The following is a 23,618-nucleotide window of genomic DNA, read 5'->3' as shown; positions in this document are numbered from 1 at the left end:
AGGTTTATAATGTGTAAGCTAATGGCCCTCAACAAGCTGGGTACTCATTTTAGCGACCTTGGAAGGATGCAAGGCTGGGTGGACCCTGGAGCCCTGCCTGGGATCGAACCCGCAACCTTTGACTGTGAATGGCTGCAGTACCAGCATCCAACTATTGTGCCACCAGGGCTCCTGGTACAGATTTCTACTCCTCCTGTCCCATGCAAGTTGCTATTTAGAATGCTGTGCATGAATGTGTATCGTAGAACATCCCTTAAGATAGCAAGACATTGCTGTTGATCATTGTATTTAACCTTAGCTTTTATTCTCTCCCTCCTACTTTTTTCCTCAAAAGAATGTTTTCAGCCTTTCCTGTGGCAGCTAAGCTCCTGTTGGCAGCCACCCATCCTATCTCCTACACCTGGATCTCAGAGGTTGTAGTTTGTCAGCTCCCCTTGCTTTATACACACACATACATTTTATAAGCAATGCAGTATCAGTGCCAGCATCTCCGTCACAGGGGCTACAGATCTATATGAAAACAAGCACCTCTCATATGAAGCAACTCTAGGGTTTTGGACTGTCCCCCATTGCTCAAGCAGACAATTTCAGCATGGTTCATCAAGTGTCTGCAAATCCCACATGGATACTCCGTTACAAGGCTGACTTTAAATTAATGCATGTTTCTTCAGTGAAAGGGTTGGGGGGAGCAGATTAAACTTTACCTGCTTGTCCATGATGAGTCTGGATCCAAACTAATTTCTGCCATGTAGACCGCAATGCTATTCAAAGCGGTGGTGCTTAATTTAGTCACAAGTAACTTTACTGGAAAAAGGACTTTTCAGTGTATACAAGTTCTGCAGCCAGTCCCCTTCAGATGCTTCATTTCAGATTTGCTCTGCATGTTTTAGGTTTTAATGTGTCATTTTGATATCAACCACATCCTATCCCACTTTTTATTTTTATGTGGCCTAGTAGAGTTTTAAAAATATTTTCAATCTGCAAGGATGATGGTTAGCCCAAGCAGAAGAGTAGCTAGAATGGGATTTGGAACGGGCAGGGAAAACTCCATTCTACCATGGACTATTGGTAGCATGAAGAAGTTGGCTATTACATGGCATGTGAACAGTCTCGGCAGGAATACTCCTTCTAAAAAGTAAGTTCTTAGGAGAACGAAGTACTTCTTTAAAAATGCTAGTACAACAATTCAGATGTTTAACAAATCAGATGGCAAGCAACTGCATTTTAAATTAACACATTTTACTGTCTTGATCACAGCAATCTCATACAGTAAGATACACATAAAAATATATTTAGCATGGTATCACTTGCAATTTAACACTGTTCTGCACTACAGGTTTTCCATGACAAATATGTACACAGGACTTTCTTTTTTAAAGCAAAATAATTAGTCCCTGCTAAGTTCACTGTATAAATTACGTGGCATCACAGTTTTTGTTCATTTAGTGTCATGTGAGTAGCAATATGGAATCCCAACAGGAGAAAACTAGAAGCTATACAGTATAGCAGCCAAATAAAAGACAGGCATGATGCTTTAAGAGATTGAAGAGAAACAGAACACATCAAAATGAACTCTACAGGCTGACACTTTTAGAAAGAATAAAATCATTTTAAGTTTGGCATTATATATACACTGTATCTACAGTTATATTAATATATACTTGTTTAAAAATCCATCAAAATTTTTGAAAAACTATAATCACTCAGTTTAGCAATGATTTTTCACTCACCTTCCTGATCAGCAAGTTAATACTTACCTGCAAAAACTTAAAATAAAAACTGATGCAGTATGCCATTGCAATAATCTCATTCCTACTTTTCTTGAGCATGTATTATTTTCTTGATCATGTATCATTTTATTGTTACTACTTTACTGCTTGTAACTCTCCATAAAAATCTTTTGAGACTGTACATTTGATGTTCATTTCTGACATTAGATTTTCAGCACATTTACAACTGTTTGCTAAATCCCTTTGTTTCTGCTCATGCTCTGCATTTGTACTCATAACGTAATCACTAGCCATTTATACAAGTTTGACATGTAAAGGAAAAAAGTATTACAGACTCTTACAAATCCTAGAGTTTACAACCATGCTTTTAAAATGTACAGTTAGGGGTGATAGTGGTTTGCCACAAAGCTCAAAATCTAATGCAATGGTATAATCATTCAAGATTAAGGATGAATGATGAAAGGACAGATAGCCTCTAGGCCAAAATTAAATTCTGTATTTAGATTCACCTCCACAACTGAGAAATTTTACTTGACTTGGAATAACACAATCCATTTTTAAGGGTCACCACTGAACAATGCTACAGATTTGCCGTGGGGTGCAGCTCTGTGCAGTTTAAAGGGAGACTGTGTATATGTGTGACCAAGTCTTTTTAAGTTCTATTAGGAGCCAAATTCATTACTACTGAAATAACTTCACTTGTGTATGGAAGAGAAGACGTGAAACTACATATCCCACTGTCAATGATTCAAGAGATAGAATTTTAAACCAGGAGAAAATAGTAAAGAGACATATGGATTTTGAGCAACACCTGTCTACAACAGCTGTAATAAGCTGTAGGTGAAATACAGTACAAGGAAAAATATGTTACCTGAAGAAATAACCCAGAAACTTCAATTACATGACCTTATTTTTTTAAAAAACACACAACATACTGAATATATTTATTAAAAAATAAACTGCTTCCAAATCACCTATTTACAGTAGAAAGAATTGGATATTATACATGTGGAACAGAAGGTGAATTCAATAATTACTTATAGGGGAAAGACAACACTTCAGGCATTATGTAACACATAGTTTCACTTCTTTATAATATCAAAACATTTTAAAAAAACACAAGTGTATTGACAACAATGGAAAAATAAAGCCTCCATTCAGAATTTGATTTTATAAGCTTGATAGAAATCCTGGAATGAGGGGGCAAAAGGAGACATGAAGACAAAAAAAATGGTGATTTGCTTGTTAGAACTCAGGAAATGGATCTGTCTTCTTACTTTAAAACCAAACATTTTTGGCAAAAAAAAGTTCATGAATATTTTGTACAAGTTACTAAAACAGACAATTTTATAATGGGCTGAAAACAGTGTTCTTAATTCCATAGTTGTCTTTTAAATTATTACTTTGATGCTGTGCTATATGGATGAGGCAGAGACAGCAATGAAACAAGACATAGGATGCCTTTTCGGGGGGGAAAGGACTGCAACATCTGCCTGCTTCTAAAAGGAAAAAGTGCATTTCTCCCCCAACTAAACAGAAAAGCAGCTAAGAATCACCTAAAAGAGTAATAGTAGCAGCAACAACTATGGTATAGACAACGTTTGTGATATCACATCATCAAGGATGGGGCACACATGTTAAGATGTATTTGTCTAACAATAGGGCATGAGTCTAGGGTGTTTTTCTCCTAAGAGGTCAGTAGGATGATACTTCTTACCAGCAACATCAGTATGTTTTCATTTTTAGCCCTTTTGTCCCAATATATAGAATATCTCACCCCAAGATTAAAATTCTATCTATAAACCAGATGTGACAACTGGTTTGATTTATAGTTTAGCTGATTGTTTGGCAAGAACCGGTGAAGCTCATTTTTTCGACAGCAGGGATCATAATAGTAAGCACTGAGGCAAGCATCACAGGAAACTTTTGAACAAAAAGTGCATGTGTTTGTAGCTCCTGATCGATTGCAAAAGCCACAACGTGAAGAATTTGAAGGCTTGGACTTTGAACTGAACTGAGACCCTCGTTCCTGAGTCTGCAACATATACTGAGGCTTTTCCCTTATACCAGATCCAGATGATATGCCTTCACTTGAAAGAGTTTTCATTGAGTAGCTGCTCTGTTTCATTGCTGGATACTCCTGCCTACAGATGAGCAAGTTGTCACACTTTTGGCAAATGGAGGCGCCACAAGTTAATCCACAATTTTGGCACTTAAGGGAAGTCATCTCTTTGGCTAGATGTGTACGTTTATGGTAAGTTGGATTGGCATCATTTCTTAGCAGCCATACATCATGTTTAGTGGATTCCTGCCTCTTAAACATACTTCTGGAATCAGGGTCAGTATATAAATCTAAATCATCTTGAGGGGAATAGTAAGTGCCATATGGAATACCTGTTCTTAATACACCATTGGAGTGAGATGGAACTGGCAAATATTCATCAGAACATCCATGAGGAGAGCTTGACATGGCAAGGAGAGATGGTGATGGACGAATTATTTCATCTTTAATATCATCTTCAGTATCAACTAAAATGGGTTCTTTTCTGAGACTCAGTGATGTCATTAAAGGTGGCTTCTTGCTTTCCAAGTAACTATCATATGCATCCACTGATTTAGAAGGTTTGCTAACTTTGGGCTTGAAGTAATCTTTAGAGCCTCTTTCACTAGCAGATTTCTGAAGTACCATTCGTGACATGGAAGTATTTAGATTCTCTTTGCATTCTGCACGGCGTTTCAAAGCATCGGAGCAGCCTCGGACATCATCGTTGCTATTTTTTCTCTCCTTTACAATGTCAAGTTCTGAATAACCTTTATCTTTCACTTGCAAATGAATTTCAATCAATTGTTCACACTCTATTTTGGCCAAGTAAAGTTCAAATGATACCATCTTGACCTGAAGGGTATCCACCAACTCTTTAAGCTTATACACAGTTCCAAGTTCCTGGACATAGCCCATCGAGTTCAGTATATGTCTTATATCCTCATCAGATAATGTAGATTTCACATAATAAACAAAAGGTCCTGTATAGGTCTGAATACAGAGAAAAGAAACAAACAAAGAAAGAGTAATGCAAACATCATTCAAATATAATTCTGAAACAACTTATGTGGTATAACCACAAGAGGGAGCAATCATTTTGAATAAAAAAAGGCTTTTTGGCAGACACTGAAAGGAATTCTATAGATAACAAAGGCATCACAACTTTTTCAGTAACTTTCCAAATGTCATTCTTTCGTTCCCCCACCCCTGTTATTTACACCAGCCTTTGCAATATACAAGCTTACTGACAGAAGTACCATTGGTACTTCATAATATATCTTCATATCATGTGTCTTCTATGATTTCCTTCCGTCAATAGTATTTTCATGCAAGTGTCAGCATTTACCAGGAAAAGTTAGGACAGCAGATGATTTCTGACTGCTTGTGTAGTTTTGAAATAGTATTATGTTTCAACTAACAAATATTTTATGAATTAGTTCTGAAAAAATGAGAGACTAACACTGAATAGTCCCCTTTGATCTTATTTGTTTATTCTCACTCTGAATATTATGATTATGGACTTTTACTTTCATCTTTAAGGCATGAGTAGTACTGGAGAAGTGAGAAAAGACAGAATAGTGCATTAAAGAAAAACACCAAAATTCTTTGCGTGTAACATTTTAGGCAAATGTGAGGAAGCTATTAACGAAAACCTAGAAGAAGAATTGACAAGACTGATCATGGAAATCAGGGCTAAAAAAATGGCTAAATTTTTTAAAAAAATTCCAATGTGGCTATGGTAACATCCGTGTGACCTTCCTTAATTTCTTATTCAAGCATACAGGGTTCCTGTGAGGATAAGACATTGCTCTGAACAGACCATTTTAGATCAGAATGAAAACATGTATGAAAATACTTCTTAAAAGGTATTTAAGAAGGAATTTTACTTTAGAAGAACCTCACCAATGAAATGCTAGCATAAGAGACAAATAGGCACTTAACTGACGATCCTCATAAGCCAAGACTTTCACTAGTATAAACTTCTGAAACATGCTTTTGAGGTACTCTCTATTTCATTGCACTAATTTTATGTTGGTGCAGAAGAGTGAAGAGTTGCTTTGCATTTCAAATACTTTATAAACTCTAGAATCAATTAGACTCACTACAGTCTATACCAGCCCTCTCCGATCTGGTGCTTTTCAGTCTATGCTATCCTACAGATAATACACACAGCCTAAGAAACCAAAGCATAAATAGATTACAAAAAGGCTGACATTTTTGCACAATCTTACCTTGATATTTTTAAATTCCTTCTTCCACGGGTAAAGAAAAAGATTAACTCCAACTGATTCCAGAACTTTGAATGCACTCTGGAGAGAACGCAAACTTGAAGACTTTGAGGACCTAAGAGAATGTTCAGCAATCTCATAAAATTTAATCAGCCGGAATCTATAAAAAGGATCAATCTTGGGAAAGCAGAGTAAGGCTGAAGCTGCCACTTGTAGATATTCATCACTAACTGGGCGCTGCTTCTTGTCAGAGGTATCCAGTTTAGATTCATGAAATTGTACATACTTTCTAAATACATCGTCTTTATATTTTGCATCCATTTGTAGCTGGATTCTAACACACTTGAGAGCAGCTACCTCATCTCTTCAATTGCTTCCCTGAGACAGGCTGATCAGCAATGCAGAGTCTTCTGTAAGAAAAGAAAATACAAGTAACTTATCTCAATAATACTCAAATTCTCCTCAAAACACTATAAGCATTTATGAAAGCATTTATAGCTAGCAATGGGTTCTCTTTATTTCTTGCATCTCTCTCATAAAATAAAAGTTAGTCTAGCATTTCACTGCAAACATTAGGTATTCAGCTGTATCTGTACCAAGAAATCACCCTGGTTTTATATTTAGCAAGAGCTTATTCTGACCATGTGAGTTATTAAATGCTACCTAGACAAAATATGAGATTACAACCACATCTTACTGGATACAGATGAACCGAAATAACAAAGAATAATCTCTGGTGTTTATATAGTGATAGAATTCAAATATAAAGATGTGTTAGTCTGTAGAATCAGTACATAGAGAGCTCTTGTAGCACCTTTGAGACTAACTGAAAGAAATTGGCAGCATGAGCTTTCATAGACTTCAGTCTACTTGTGAAGTAATGCATCTGAGGAAGTACTGTAGATTTGGGGACTATGCAGACCATCTCTTTTACAACCAGATTGGGCCCCCAATCTGGTTTTGCAGGGTGCAAATAGGAGCTGCAAAAAGCATTATGCAGACACAGTGCCAGACGAGCGTCGTGATGCTGCACACCATGTGGTGCAACGTGTGATGTCACACTGGCCTAGGGGTGGAGTCAGGGCATGCATCATATGGACACTATGCTCCAACTTCGCCCCCACGCCAGCTTTCCTTGCCTGTCTGCACAGCCTCTGAAGTCTACAAAAACTCATGCTGCCAATTTCTTTCTTTCAGGTAGTCTCAAAGGTGCTACAAGATCTCTCTACACACTGCTATTTATATAGTATGTCTGAGTATTCAAAGCTTTTCTCATACAGTATCAACTTTATCTTAGTAAATCTTACAGTTCTTCTGAAAGTCATATGAACAGGATGATCCTCAAACACCCCAGTTGTACTACTACATGAAAAAGAAAATCATTTTCTTCACATACAGAACAAAAATAACCTAAAACCTCCTTGAAGTCAGTCTAACTTTATATATAGAAAATTATACATAAAAAGAACACACACCATTGCACATCTGCTATTAAGTGAAGGCATGATCCATGTAAGTCTTAAAATCATAGAATTGCAGAATCCAACTTCCTGCCATGCAGGAACTCACAAAGCACTCCCAACAGATGGCCATCCAGTCTCTGTTTAAAAACCTCCAAAGGAGGAGACTCCACCACACTCCAAGGGAGTATGTTCCACTGATAAACAGCTCTTACTGTCAGGAAGTTCTTCCTAATGTTGGGATGAAAGCTCTTTCCTGTAGTTTGAATCAACTGTTCCAGGTCCTAATCTCTAAAGTTGCAGAAAACAAACTTGCTCCATCTTCTGTGGCATCTTTTCAAATATTTAAACAGGGCAATCATACCACCTTCTCTTTGCTAAGCTAAACATACCTAGTACCTAAGCCTCTTCTCATAGGGCATGATTTCCAGACCTTTCAACATTTTAGTCACCCTCCTCTTGATATACTTGCGCTTGTCAACATCCTTTTTGAACTGTGGTGCCCAGAACTGTATTCCAGGTGAAGTCTGACCAAGGCAGAACACAGTGGTATTATTACTTTCCTCAATTTAGACACTGTGCTTCTGTTAATAAAGCCTAAATTTGCATTGACTATTTTAGCTGCCATATATTCTAGACGGAACCCTGAGCTACAATGGTGAGGGATAATGGGAGTTGAAGTCTAAGAATATCTAGAGCAGCACAACTGCCTAACCTTAACCTACCTAAAACCAGGGCTGTAGCCGAAAATGTTACCAGTATGGATAACTACTGTATTTTCCGCTGTATAAGACGACTGGGCATATAAGACAACCTCCAACTTTTCCAGTTAGTGTTTGGGATATACTCGTCATATAAGACTACCCCTCTTCCAACGCACACCAAATAAAAATTAAAAAACCATCAGATTTGATTTCAATATGGTAATTTTAATTCAAATGCTTATGACATGCAGGTACTTAGCAGGAAAATGTGTTGTATACAAAGCCTGCTTGGATTGGTCAGCTCTCCCTGCCTGCCCAGCCCTCCCTGTCTCCAAGACTATCAGAGCGGTAGTGCAAACACGGCTCTTTTTTCCATACCCCTTGCGTCCTGGACGCCTGCAGCTTGCTCCGTCCTTCACTTACACCTTCCCTCACCTCATCATTGGTACCGCATTAAGTCACTTCTTTCCACAAACCCTGGTGAGTGGATTTTCTTCTACCATACTTGTACAGCGCCATCCTTGCTGCTTTCATACAGTCACTGCATATGGTGGGGATGTGGTCACAGCCGTTTTTGAGCTCCCCCCACCATATGTGGCAACTGCAGATTCTCCACTCCATCTTGGAAGTTTCAGCACCAGCTCTATAAGACGACACCCAGTGTATAAGACAACCCCCAACTTTTGAGAAGATTTTCCTGGGTTAAAAAGTAGTCTTATACGTCAGAAAATACAATTAAAAAATGTTCCATAAGATTATGACCTCCCTTTGCCTAGTTTGAAATTTTATAAAGAAAATGGTCCATATTGTTCTAACAACTAGTCTCTAGGTTGTTTTATATATTATCATTGCTACAAATTCCAAACAAGGGGAAACGCTTGTGTGGGAAAATGCTGAATAACAGAAGTGCACCACATTTAGGTAACAACCCAGGCCTCTCAGTATGCAAGTGAATCCAACCACTAGTTATAGCAAATGGAAACTTGTAAGGCTCTTTTCTCTTCCATATCTGGCAAAGAAGAAGTCTATTTCACACACAAGTTTGCCTCACTAGACTACAGTTTGTGCCCACTGCCAAATAAGTGGCAACATCATTCAATCCATTTAGAAACTCTTGAAGCCATGCTTCAACTGAGACTACAATTTCCTTCCCCACAGTTTACTGAGAGTAAATAAAGAGGCAGTTACTACCATAGAATCATAGAATCGAAGAGTTGGAAGAGATCACAAGGGCCATCCAGTCCAACCCCCTGCCATGCAGGAAATCCAAATCAAAGCATCCCCAACAGATGGCCATCCAGCCTCTGTTTAAAGACCTCCAAGGAAGGAGACTCTATCACCCTCCGAGGGAGTGCATTCCACTGTCGAACAGCCCTTACTGTCAGGAAGTTCTTCCTAATGTTGAGGTGGAATCTCTTTTCCTGTAGCTTGCATCCATTGTTCCGGGTCCTGTTCTCTGGAGCAGTAGAAAACAAGCTTGCTCCCTCCTCAATATGACATCCTTTCAAATATTTAAACAGGGCTATCATATCACCTCTTAACCTTCTCTTCTCCAGGCTAAACATACCCAGCTCCCTAAGTCGTTCCTCATAGGGCATGGTTTCCAGACCCTTCACCATTTTTGTCGCCCTCCTTTGGACACGCTCCAGTTTCTCAATTTCCTTTCTGAATTGTGGCGCCCAGACTGGACACAATATTCTAGGCAGAATACAGTGGCACTATTACTTCTCTTGATCTAGACACTATACTGTTATTGATGCAGCCTAAAATTGCATTGGCCTTTTTAGCTGCCGCATCACACTGTTCACTCATGTTCAACTTGTGGTCTACTTGGACTCCTAGATCCCTTTCACACGTAGTTTCATTCAGCCAGGTGTCACCCATCCTATATCTGTGCATTTTATTTTTCCGCCCTGAGTGCAATACCTTACATTTATCCGTGTTGAATTTCATTCTGTTAGCTTTGGTCCAGCTTTCTAGTCTATTCAGGTCATTTTGGATCTTGATCCTGTCCTCTGGGGTATTAGCTACTCCTCCTAATTTGGTGTCATCTGCAAATTTGATAAGTATGCTCCCAATTCTGTCATCCAGGTCATTGATAAAGATGTTGAATAGCACTGGGCCCAGGACAGAGCCCTGTGGGACCCCACTGGTCACTTCTCTCCAGGATGAAAAGGAGCCATTGTTGAGCACCCTTTGGGTTCAGCCGATCAACCAGTTACAAATCCATGTAACAGTTATCTTGTCTAGTCCACATTTTACAAGCTTCTTTGCAAGAATGTCATGGAAAACCTTGTCAAAGGCTTTACTGAAATCAAGATATACTATATCCACAGCATTCCCTTCATCTACCAAGTTGGTAATTTTATCAAAGAAAGAGATTAGATTTGTCTGGCATGACTTGTTTCTCTGAAACCCATGTTGACTTTTTGTGATTATGGCATTGCCTTCTAGATGTTCACAGACTCTCTGTTTAATGATCTGCTCCAGAATCTTTCCTAGAACTGATGTCAGACTAACTGGACGATAATTGTTGGGATCCTCTTTTTTCCCCTTTTTTGAAGATGGGGACGTTTGCCCTCCTCCAGTCTGCTGGGATCTCTCCTGTTTTCCAGGAGTTTTCAAAGATTATTGCCAATGGCTCTGATATTACATTTGCCAGTTCTTTTAATACCCTTGGATGGAGTTCATCTGGTCCCGGAGACTTAAATTCATTTAGATTAACAAGGTGTTCCTCTACTATCTCTTTACTTATTCTGTGCTGAAATTCCCCTGTTCTGTCCTCTGCTCCATTATCCTCAGGTTGAGTACCCTTTTCCTTTTCTGAGAAGACTGAGGCAAAGAAGGTGTTGAGTAATTCTGCCTTTTCTCTGTCCCCTGTTAACATTTTGCCATCCTCTCGACGCAGTGGCCCTACCATTTCCTTCTTCTTACTTTTGCTGCAGACATATCAAAAAAAGCCATTTTTGTTGTCTTTAACCTCTCTAGCAAGCCTGAGCTCATTCTGCGCTTTAGCTTTTCTGACTTTACCCCTGCACATGCCTGCTATTTCTTTGAATTCCTTTTTCGTGATTTCCCCCTTTTTCCATTTCTTATATATGTTCCGTTTCAAACTTAGCTCGGTTGAAAGTTCCTTAGTCATCCATCCTGGTTTCTTGAGACACTTCCCATTTTTCTTTTTCACTGGAACTGTTTGAAATTGTGCCTTCAGTATCTCCCTTTTGAGAAAGTCCCATCCGTCCTGAACTCCTTTATTTTTTAGTATTTCTGACCATGGAATCACCTTCAATACTTCTCTAAGTTTACTGAAATCCGCTCTCCTAAAATCTAGAATGTGTATTTGACTTTGCCTGGTTTCTCCTTTCCACTGTATTACAAACTCCAGGAGAACATGGTCACTTCCACCTAATGATCCCACCACTTGCACCCCATTAACCAAGTCATCCTTGTTGGTTAGGATCAGATCTAAAATAGCTGACCCCCTTGTTGCCTCTTCCACCTTTTGGACAATGAAATTATCTTCCAGGCAAGTGAGGAATTTGCTAGACCTTGAGGGTTTTGCTGAGTTTGACTTCCAGCAAATATCAGGATAGTTGAAGTCACCCATCACTACTACATCTCTCCTTTCTGACTGTGTGGTCATCTGTTCTAGAAAGATATCATCCAATTCCTCAATCTGACTTGGGGGTCTGTAGTAGACTCCCACCGTAACATCCTTGTTGTTTCCCTGCCCTTTAATTTTTATCCAGATGCTCTCCACCTGGCTTCCAGGATTGATGTCCTGGATCTCTTCACTGGTGTAAATATCTCTGACATATAGTGCTATTCCTCCTCCTTTCCTGTTTGGCCTATTTCTCTTTAAAAGGTTATACCCCTCTATTTCCACATTCCAATCATGAGACTCATCCCACCAGGTTTCAGTGATGCCTATTATATCATATTTGCTTTGTTGTACTAGGAGTTCGAGTTCATCTTGCTTATTTCCCATGCTCTGTGCATTAGTATAGAGACATCGCAGACCATGGGTCCCTTTTACTTGCTGCCTGTGCAAGTTTTTTTGCCTCCCACGGTTGTGTCCTTGCACTTTTTTTCTTGTTTCCTCTATGTCAGTTTGAATATTTTCGCCATCCCTTTCGCCTTCCTTAATATTGTCTCCCTTCCCCTCAGAACTCAATTTAAAGCCCTCCTGATCAAGTTCTTGAGACGGTTGGCAAAAACATTTCTTCCAACTTGCGTGAGATGCAACCCGTCTGTTACAAGAAGTCCCTCCTCATGGAACCGCAGCCCATGATTGAAGAATCCAAATCCTTCTCAGCGGCACCATCTGCGGAGCCAGTTGTTCACATCTGCTATTTTCCTCTCCCTTCCTGGACCATAATAATAATAATAATAATAATAATGTTTATTTATATACCGCTTTTCCAAATTAGATCCCTTCAACTGGCAGAAGAGACGAGATGACAACCTGTACATCCATTCCTTTCAGCTTCCTACCAAGCGCCTCGTAATCCCTTTTGATGTCCTGAAGGCTGTGTCTTGCAGTATCATTAGTTCCCATGTGGACCAAAAGGAAGGAGTGTTTGTCAGTAGGCTTGACCAGTCTTGTCAGTCTCTCTGTTACATCACGGATCTTTGCACCTGGAAGACAACACACCTCTCGAGACATCTTGTCAGGCCTACAAATCACTGCTTCTGTACCCCTCAGCAAGGAGTCCCCCACTATGACCACACGCCTCCTCCGAGGCTTAGCAGCGACTGTTCCCTCGGGTGGGACTCTCAGGCTCCCCTGCTCTGTCCCTGAGGTCTGTCCATGCTGCTCTTCTTCATCCTCCTTGATAAGGGAAAGAGCTTCGAATCGATTCTCTAGCTGCAAGCTCCCTGAACAATCCCTTCTTGGCTTACTTCTCTTTGTGACATTCCTCCAGCTGTCTGCCTCCTGTGTATGGCAAGTGACCTCTTCCACCCTAGCATCTTCCTCTGCGTGGTACTCATCCAAGATGGTTAGTTCTATTGTGTCCAGGAAATCCTCTTGTTCCCTAATCTGCTGAAGTGTAGCTACTCTGGACTCCAGCTGCTGCACTTTCTCCTCCAAGAGTGCTACCAACTTGCACTTGGTTCATGTGAAGTTCTCCACTTCTGTAGGCAAGAAGAGAAACATCCCACAAGAGTTGCAGGTGACTGCAGCAAATCCCTCGTTGTCCATACTGCAAAGTCTTTAGTAATGACTATAACAGTCAATCTACTGGGAATACTACTTCAAAGGAATGTCCTGGCTGCTATCTTACACTTAAAGGGAAGGTTCTGTTTCAATATCTGATTCTAACCCGAAGCTACTTGAGCAGAATTGTTGAGTTAAAGAAAATTACTGCTAGCTCCGCCCCCTTGTGACTCACAGATGTGACTTGCAGAAGCTCCGCCCCTTCAGCAACAAGCACACGGTCTCAATATGGCTGCCCAGCTGCTCCTCTCCTCCTCTCTCTGGCCAGACTGTTCTGGAAGGCTCTGGAAGGTGGTATATAAAGCTAGTCTGCTAGCTCCGCCCCCTTGTGACTCACCGATGTGACTCACAGAAGCTCCGCCCCTTCAGCAACAAGCACACGGTCTCAATATGGCTGCCCAGCTGCTCCTCTCCTCCTCTCTCTGGCCGGACTGTTCTGGAAGGCTCTGGAAGGTGGTATATAAAGCTAGTCTGCTAGCTCCGCCCCCTTGTGACTCACAGATGTCTCACAGAAGCTCCGCCCCTTCAGCAACAAGCACACGGTCTCAATATGGCTGGCCAGCTGCTCCTCTCCTTCTCCTCTCTCTGTCCGGACTGTGAGTAAGTACAGTGCGTCCTCTCCTTACACGGGGATCCGTTCCAGATCCCGCCGCGTAAGGCAAATTCCACCTATGCTCGAGCCCCATTCTTTGCAATGGAGCTTGTGCACGGCGGCCGCGGCGGCACGCGGAGCGCAACGGGCACACACGCCCATTCAATTGAATGGGACGCACCGCCCCTTCCACCCCGCGAGCGCACCCCGCGGCTTGAGCGCGTATGCTCAAGCCGCGTATGGCGCGGGTGCGCTGTATGTGCTAAACTGGAAGACAGAAACAACTATATGCTAATTTTTAAAATAAAACTTGTGGATAACACAAAATTTGAAGCCTAAGCTATGAAAGAATGAACTTAATAATAGGAAGCAAAGATGTCAACAGTGATGACCTGGTTAATAGGGTAGAAGTGGTGGGATCCTTATGTGGAAGTGACCATGTTCTCTTGGAGTTTGTTAAACAGAAAGAGGAAGCCAAGTGTAGTTAGACACACAATCCAGACTTTAAGAAAGTTGATTTCAGTAACACTGGCGGTGATCTCATGGTCAGGAATACTACAAGAGAGGGGAGTTCGTGATGGATGGGAGTTTCTTAAAAGTGACATACTGAAGTCAGAATTTCAAACAGTTCCAATGAGGAGGAAAAATGGGAGATGTCTAAAGAAACTAGGATGGATGTCCAAAGAATTTTCAACCAAGCTAAGATGAAAATGGACATGTACAAGATATGGAAAAGGAAGGAAATCACAAAAGAGGGATTCAAACAATCTGGCAGCATGTTGAAGGAGAACGCCTGAAAAACTAAAGCATATAATTAGCCCAGGCTTTACAGAGGTTAAAAACAATAAAAAGGGCTTTTTTTGGTCATGTACATAACAAAAGGAAGAGTAAGAAAATGGTAGGGCTGCTGCATAGGGATGACAGTGAAATGTTAATAGGAGACAGAGAAAAGGCAGAATTACACAACACTTTCATTGCCTTGGTCTTCTCAGAAAAGGCAAACAGTGCTGAACCTGGGGGAAATTAAACAGATAATGCAGCTGGGGAAATGTAGCACAGAATAGCTAAAGAGCCAGCATAGGAATAGTTGGCTTAGCTGTCACTGTGTGCCTTCAAGTCATTTTTGACTTATGCCAATCCTAAGGCTAACATATGTGGTCTTCTTGGCAAAATTTATTTGGCAGTGGTTTGCCATTATCTTCCCCAGAGGTTGAGAGCATGTGACTTGCTGAAGGTCTCCCAGTGAGTTCCCATAGCTAAGCAGGGATATGAACCCTGGTCTCCAGAGTTGTAATGCAATGCTGAAACCACTATAAAAACTGGCTTGGCTATTCTAAATGAACTGAAGTCTCCAGGGCCAGATGAACTACATCCAAAGTATTAAAAGAACTAGCAGAAGAAATTCAGAACCCCTGGCTATCTTTGACAATTCCTGGAGAACAGGAAAATCCCCACCTGACTACAGGGGAAATGTCCCAGTCTTCAAAAGAGGGGGGAAAAAGAGGACCCAGACAATTGCTGCTCAAGCCGGACATCAGTATCTGGAAAGATTCTAGACCAGATCATTAAACAATCTGTAAGTAGAGAGGAGCGCTATGATTATTAAATGTCAAAATAGGTTTTCAAAAACAAGTCATGCCTGTCTGATCTTCTCTCTCTCTCTCTCTCTCTCTCTCAGATTGAGTTACAAGCTTGGCAGATGAACGGAATGCTGTGGATGTAGTGTATCTTGATTTCAATAAGGCCTTTGGTAAGTATCCCATGATATTCTTGCAAACAAAAAAGCTAATAAAATGTGGATGTGACAATATGACCAAGCAGCCACCCTGTGCTTGGCTCTTGACCCCCAGGGGATCCCTTAATTTCCCTTCTAGGGTCTCTTAGGTCTCCATTCCCACTCCCTGCTGAGCTGAATGAGACCCCTTGAGATCCTCTATTCTCGCTGCCACCACCCAGTGAATTTTAACAAACGATTTCTCCCTCCTTAGCACACACTTTCCTTGCTAACTTAAGCAATCACCATCCGAGCTAAGGCGCGTGTACAAGAGCAGCACAGTAGACCCCTTTAAGAAAGATATTTATTTTAAAGAAATAGAATAGAATAAGAAGATATCATTCATGCAAAGCCCCTTGCCTTGCAGGTACAGAATGCATAGTTACAAGATGTTCATTTCAGGCAAGCTATTAGATAAACAAAACAAATGCCTAAACACACTAGCTAACACATTTTCTAGCTACTCACACAGTGATGGGATTTGCAGTCCTTGTTGAGTTTCTGGTGCAAGGAGTGGCTCCTCAATGCCAGCTCTACCTGCATCCCTGAGTCTGTGCGTTGCAGACTCACAGCTGGTTCCCCAACAAACACACTCGGAAAACAAAGAAAGCATGGATCCTAAATGGTATTTAAAGCTCTCTCGTGGAATTTTCTTGAAAAGGCCGCTCTGGCACTGCTGATTGGCCAGTCGAGCCTTACGTCAGCTATGATGTAACTGCTCATTACCATGTGATGTAAGCTCTCATTAGCATGTACATCCGCCCAGATTAATCCTTTGTGGCTTGGAAGGAATCCTGGAGGACCCAGCCATTACAGGTGGATTTGTAATAGGTTGACTGACCAAACCCAAAGGGTGCTCATCAATGGCTCCTCCTCATCATGGATAGAAGTGATGAGTGGGATGCCACAGGGTTCGATCCTAGGTCTAGTGCTATCCAACATCTTTATCAGTTACTTAGATAAAAAAATAGTGGGCCTGCTCATCAAATTTGCAGATGACACCAAATTCAGAGAGGTTGCCAATACCCCAGAGGGCAGGATCAGAATTCAAAATTAACTAAACAGTGTTGAGAGTGCTCTGACTGTATGGCAAAGGATTGGACTGGTGATCTCTTCCAACTCTATGATTATAGATCTCCATAGTGAGGAGAGAAAAAAGGAGAATGAAAGCAATGAAAAGCAAGAAGATCATAGAATCATAGAGTTGGACGAGACCACAAGGGCCATGCAGTCTAACTCTGCCATGCAGGAACACACAATCAAAACACCTCCAACAGATGGACAGCCAGCCTGTTTAAACACTTCCAAAGAAAGAGACTCCCCTACACTCCGAGGGATTGTGTTCCACTGTTGAACAGCTCTTCCTGTCAAGAAGTTCCTCCTAATGTTGAGGTGGAATCTCTTTTCCTATTGTTTAAATCCATTGCTCCAGGTCCTATTCCCTGGAGCAGCAGAAAACAAGCTTGCTCCATCCTCAATATGACACCCCTTCAAATATTTAATCAAGATGTGCAGAAGTAAGCAATTTTAATTCAGACATAGTCACCAATTACAGTGACTGCAATGGATTTCCTACAAGACTGAGTTATGTTTCAGAAAATCTCTGATTCTAATCTTATCTCTGTCATTAATTTATTAGATGACCTTAGGCAACCCAGTTCTGCTTGGCTTCTGCCCCCTCAATCAAATATATTGGGCAATACTAACATATCTTAAAGTAATGCTTCTCTGGCTACCTGATGTGAGGGACTGGCAAATATTGTTTTCCAATGTGCTAGGGATAGGCACTAAATGTGTGCCCAGTGAGTACAATTGCTTCTTTCTTTCCTGGAAAATGGACAGGCGCCACCAGCCAATGGTTCAGGGATGAGCACTGGTCCAGAGACTACTACTTTGAGGAGTCCTTTCTAAGAGGATGATTGAACAGTATGTGTTGTGGACTTTCAGCAATGGAGAAAACATCACACAAGAGATACTGGAGCTTCAAATCCATGGTGGGGATTAAAATTGGCAGGTAAATCTATTATACAAAATCTTGACAAAGATAAGGCCTTCTTTGGTAATTTTCCTTACTCTTTAGTGAGAGAAAGTGGCATCACCTTGCTATCAAGTGACATTTTCCTCTTCAAATTTCTTGTCCACGGAAAAAATGACTTGTAAAATGATGTATCTTATTCTTCAATAAGTCTAGTGTCTTTAATGCTAAGAAAATGCAAATGTGTATTTAAAATAATAAAAATAAAATGCAGATTTGTACTACATCTCTACCTTATGTAGAATAAACCACAACAGAAGCCTACCATATGGAAAAATTAACTGTAGTGCTCACAAGAAGAAATGATGTATTGAGTATGATGAAATTGTTTAGCTTTGAAAATCATTACTTCTGAAGATTTGCCGTGTTACATGGACCACAACCCGACACAAGTCTGAACAGAAATAGATCCCACTGAATTCAGAGGGACTTTTTTCCCTAAGATGGCGGGTGCATAATATTTAAATTCTCTTTCCATTTTAATTATGTCTTACCATCTGTAGATGTACAGTTCCTGAGAAGTAGTTTATTGATACCTTCAACATGTAAATGTCGTGGCCCAGACTGAACACTGTGGAGTCTCCAGGGCAAATTTTAAACTGCTGACACACAGGATTATTCAAAGGCCGCGTACCCACTACGTTTAAATCCGGATCATGATTTGGGTTAAACGAGCATGGTTCCCACTGAATCCGATTTTAGAAATCGGTTCAGAAAGTGGGGCCATGCTTTTTGCCCATTTTTACCCATTTAACCCACGTCAAAAAGACGCTGGGAAAATGGAGTGTTTTTTGGGCTGAATCGATTTATTTAGAAATAAATCGATTTAGCCCAAGTGTTAACCAGGCGGATTCGAATTGGAATCGAATCTGCCCTGGTTCCCACTGGCAGCCCAGCCTGGGAGTCAGCTGGCATTACCCGGCCTCTTCTGGCCCCAAAAGCCCCGGCCCAGCCTCCTTACTGGTATCTTTGGCAGCTAATTGTCTTCCCTGGGCTTTTTAAAAAAATTCCCCTGCCAGGGAGGCTGCAAGGGGGTCACAGAGAAGCCGGAAGCCTTGCAACCTCCTTCCTGGTTTTTCCCCGGCTTCTCTGTGACCTCCTTCTGGCCTTCCCAGCCGCAGGAAATTTTCTAAAAGGAGCAAGGAAGCCGATCAGCGGCCAAAGAAACCAGTAAGGAGGCTGGGCTGGACATTTTGGGGCCAGGATGGGCCGGGCCAACAAGCTGTCCCCCAGAACTTGCTGGTTCTCGAACCGATTCCTGAAACTGGCGCAAACATAGTGGGAACCATGGTTTTTTCTGAACCAGTTTCAGGAATCAGTTCAGGAAATGGATTTTCCAGTACGTGGGAATGGGACCTATGCATAAAGCTAAACAGGTTTTTAAAAATTTTCTATGAAGCAGGTCCACTTTTTGAAGCACATTTTTAGTTCCTAGAGATCAGCTCTGCTATTTCATCGAGAGACTTTAAATTCTTAGCTACTAGTAGCAAATTTTATTTAACTAAGTACTTGTGCTTGCTCTAACATCAGGCTTCTCTCTTTGTTATCATACATAGTACAGTTCAGCCCACTGTTATCAGGGCAGTAACTTTTAACAGATTTGCTAAGACTCAGTAAACACAAGTGGAAAGGTGTGGAAATTTCTGCTTTACTAACAATAGTATAATTTTAAGTCCTTTCTAAATGAAGTCCCCTCCCCCCCATTCACTTCTACAAATGCATATACCCTAAAAAAGAAGTATATTATTAATGCAGAGTGGGGGATAAAAAACAAAATGGGTGCTGCCTTGATTTAATAATCTTATTTGTGTTCTTACATAGTTCACAACTCATTTTGTAACAGTCCCATCACAAAACCTGTGATCTGAGCGGATATGTTGTCATTATGTGCCTTCAGGTCATTTCCAACTTATGGCGACCTTAAGGCAAAACTATCATGGAGTTTTCTTGGCAATAACTGTTCAGAGGTTGCAGTCAAGAAATCAGAGACTGTAGTCAAGAAATCAGAAGAAGATGAGGAATGGAAAGGGCAGCTATGCAGGAACTGGAGAAGATCACAAAATTTAAAGACATAACTGAACACTAATGTGAGGATAATTCAAGGCATTGTATTCCTCACCACCATGTACAGGTATGAGAATTGGACAGTGAATAAAAACAATAACAGATGAAAATCAGGTCATTTAAGATGTGGTTCATAGTGGTTTAAATGTTGGACTACGATTCTGGAGACCAGGGTTCAATTCCCACCTCGGCTATGAAACCCACTGGGTGACCTTGGGCAACTCACACTCTCTCAGCCTCAGGGGAAGGCAATGGTAAACCACCTCTGAACAAATCTTGCAACAAAGAAAAACATGATAGGTCGCCTTAGGATCACCATAAGTTGAAAACAACATGAAGATACACAACACACACACACACACACTGGAGAAAAGTACTGTGAATACCGTGGACTGCCAAGAAGACAAACAAACAGATGAAGCTTGAGCTTTACCTGGATGCCAAGATGATTGGGGCTGCCCTATTTTGTCCACATCATGAGGAAAAATGAACAATTAGAAAAGAGAATGATGCTAGGAAAGGTGCAAGGCAGTCGAAAGAGAGGAATTCAGCATGCCAGGTGGATAGACTCAATCATGGAAGATGCAGGACCTCAGTAAAGAGGTTGAGGACAGGGGGTCTTTGAAATGCTCATCCACAAGGTCACTGTGAGTTGAAGTTGACTCAAGGACAGCTAACAACAACAACACTTTCCGCAAAGTATTTGACTATACTTGAAAATACAGGTAAACTTCCTAATGAATGAAGAAACTTGCCAAGAAAACTCCACAACCCTTAGGGTTGCCATAAACTGGAAACAACTTGAAGGCACACAACAACAACAATTACATACAAAAAGAAAAGTAAGAAAAACTGACAGTAATTCTAGAAAGAAAAAAGGGGGGGAGGAAAGGCAAGGCAAAATAAAATAGAAATAAGAATGTCTTGCCCCAAAGTATTTGGCTATACACTTGAAAATACAATTAAACTTCCTACTAATGACAATACTGTATAAATCTCCTACTATATATAATGAATAATTACTGTTCAAGCCCATATATTGAAAGACAGTCCCATTCCCATTTTTGAAATATAATACACAAATCCCAAGGCAGATAACAGCAGCTCCTCTCCTCTCCTTTACCAACATAATCCTTCACAAAGCCCAAGAAGGAGCCTCACTGCAGAAACGAGAGAACACGGACACAGTCTGTTTGCATGTCCTGCTATGGACCACCTGTGTCCCCGACTCCATGCACAGCATGTGCTGGTAACCTCAAGGCTGGAGTTTTGCAATGAGCAATAGATTGGGCTACCTCTGTACCAAATTCAGAAACTTTGCCTAGTTCAGAACATGGCATCCAGATCGATCCAGGAGTGATCACTTTACACCAATATTAAAATCACTCCACTGGTTGCCAAGGTACAAAGTGTTGGTTGTTACCTTTAAAGCCCTACATGGTTTAGGTCCAGGTTATCTTCAGGATCATCTCCTCCCATATAACCTGCCTCATACACTCAGGTCTTCTGACAGGCATTTACACCAGTCAGCCAGGATTGGGACTAGGTTAGCAACATAATCCTTTAGGCCTGTTACAGACAGCCAAAATAAAGCTGCTTTGAGTCACAGTGAAGGTATGGTGTTTCAATGATGCATGCGTCCTAAAAGTCCAGAAGTCGCACCAAAGCCACGCTCCAAACTGGAGCGTGGCTTTGGTGTGGCTTCTGGACTCTTAGGACGCATGCATCATTGAAACACCATACCTCCAAAGTGACTCGAAGCAGCTTTATTTTGGCTGTCTGTAACAGGCCTTAGAAAGCCCACTGCAAAAATGTGAGAATGTGGATGCATTTTGTTTGCATGTGCTGAAATGGACCACTTGTGTCCATTTCATTTGCTTAGCTTTTGTTTGCACTTGTTGGCATGTCCTGAAATGGAACCACAGAATCATAGGTCCAAAACACACTATAGAAACAATCCACTTTGACACTGTTTTAACTGCCCTTGCTCAGTCCTTGGGAATCCTGGGAACTGTAGTTTGTTTTGGCACCAGAGCTCTCTGACAGAGAAGGATAAATGTCTCACAAAATGACAGTTCCCAGAATTCCCTAGCATTGAGCCAGGGCAGTTAAAGCAGTCTCACACTTGATATTTTCTGCAGTGTTTTGGAGCACAGAGTCATAGAGTTGGAAGAGACCCCAAGGGCCATCCAGTCCAACCCCCTGCCATAGAGGAACTCACAATCAAAGCACCCCTGACAGATGGCCATCCAGCCTCTGTTTGAAGACCTCCAAGTGTGTTCCACTGTCGAACAGCCCTTACTGTCAGGAAGTTCCTCCTAATGTTGAGGTGGAATCTCTTTTCCTGTAGCTTGCATCCATTGTTCCGGGTCCTGTTCTCTGGAGCAGCAGAAAACAAGCTTGCTCCCTCCTCAATATGGCATCCCTTCAAATATTTAAACAGGGCTATCATGTCACCTCTTAACCTACCCTTCTCCAGGCTAAACATGCCCCGCTCCCTGAGTCGTTCCTCATGGGGCATGTTTCCAAACCCTTCACCCTCCTTTGGACATGCTCCAGTTTTTCAGCATCCTTTTTGAACTGTGGTACCCAGAACTGGATACAGTATTCCAGGTTGGGCCTGACCAAAGCAGAATAGAGTGGCACCATTACTTCCCTTGGTCTAGAAGACCAGTGGCCCCCAAACCATGTCCTTTAAGAGAGGTTGGACTTCAGCTCCCAGAAGCCTCAGCCATGTTGGCCAATAATTTTGGATTCTGGGAGGAGAAGTCCAAACTCTCTTAAAAGAGGACAGTTTGGGGGCCACTGGTCTAGACAGTACACTTCTATTGATGCAGCCTAGAACCGCCTTGGCCTTTTTAGCTGCCGCATCACACTGCTGGCTCATGTGAGAAAGGCATGGTTTCCAGACCTGGCCCACTTGGGACCCCGACCTCCTACGCAGGAAGGAGCAGATCCCTGGGCGGCTGGAGAGGAGTTGGGAACGAAGGCTAAGGCCCTCCCTCACAGGTGTGAGAGGCTCCCTTCGCCCCAAAGGGCAGCCCAAGCATGGCTCCCTGGAAGGAACCCTCCCGAGGAAGCCTGTGGAAGCTCCCTCTCTCCCTCCCAGCAGCGACTGGGACCCTGGCCCCTCTTCCCCTTCGGGTCTTCATACCCACCTGCCCGCCCTGGGAGCCTCGAGGGAGGAACCAGGAAGCGACGGCTCCCACCAAAGAACAGGAGCTGCCCTCGGTCTCCCTCTGCCACCAGCCAGCCAGGAAGTTGCCCGCAACCCGGATGTGCAACCTCGCCGAATACTCCCCCTCCAACTCCAAAACAAGAAACCGGAAGTGGATGCTGCCGCTGCTATGTCGAGATCTCGGTCTGAGGTGGAGAGCGCATGCGCACAAGGGCAGGACCCGCGATCTAATTTTAGACGCGTTCCTTTAAAAAAAGGCTCTGAAGCGCATGCGCATACCGGCAGGCCTGTAAATCTAACTGCGCATGCGTACATAAACCTTCGAGGCGTCTTGGATCCACAATACACTGCAGAAGTACAGTAGTCCAGTTTGAAACTGCCTTAATTGCCCCAGCTCAAAGCTAAGGAATTCTGGGAACTGTAGTTTTTTGATACATTTAGCCTTCTCTGTCAGAGAGAGAGAGAGAGAGAGAGAGTTCTGCTGCCACAACAAACTACAATTCCCAGGATTCCTCAGCACTGAGCCATAGCAGTTGAAGCGGTCTCAAACTGGTTTATTTCTGCAGTGTGTTTTGGGCCTTAGACTGTTTG

General features: G+C 41.8%; 1 protein-coding gene across 1 annotated transcript; it reads right to left on the bottom strand.

The window, feature by feature from the left end:
- Window positions 1–1,222: 1,222 nt before the first annotated feature.
- LOC149315663 (spermatogenesis-associated protein 2-like) lies at window positions 1,223–23,164 on the bottom strand. The gene is made up of 3 exons (XM_089513846.1): window positions 23,008–23,164; window positions 6,006–6,412; window positions 1,223–4,764 (listed from the first exon to the last, which is right to left on the bottom strand). Exons 2-3 carry the CDS (start codon window positions 6,321–6,323, stop codon window positions 3,523–3,525), a joined length of 1,560 nt encoding a protein of 519 aa, XP_089369972.1. The 5' UTR covers window positions 6,324–6,412; window positions 23,008–23,164; the 3' UTR covers window positions 1,223–3,522.
- Between the last annotated feature and the right edge of the window lie 454 nt (window positions 23,165–23,618).

Source organism: Sceloporus occidentalis, unplaced genomic scaffold (assembly GCF_023333645.1).
Source record: "Sceloporus occidentalis isolate IW3139 unplaced genomic scaffold, rSceOcc1.0.p SCAF_3, whole genome shotgun sequence".
In the NCBI taxonomy this organism is placed as follows: Eukaryota; Metazoa; Chordata; class Lepidosauria; order Squamata; family Phrynosomatidae; genus Sceloporus; species Sceloporus occidentalis.
This window is presented reverse-complemented; position numbering and strand designations above follow the sequence as displayed.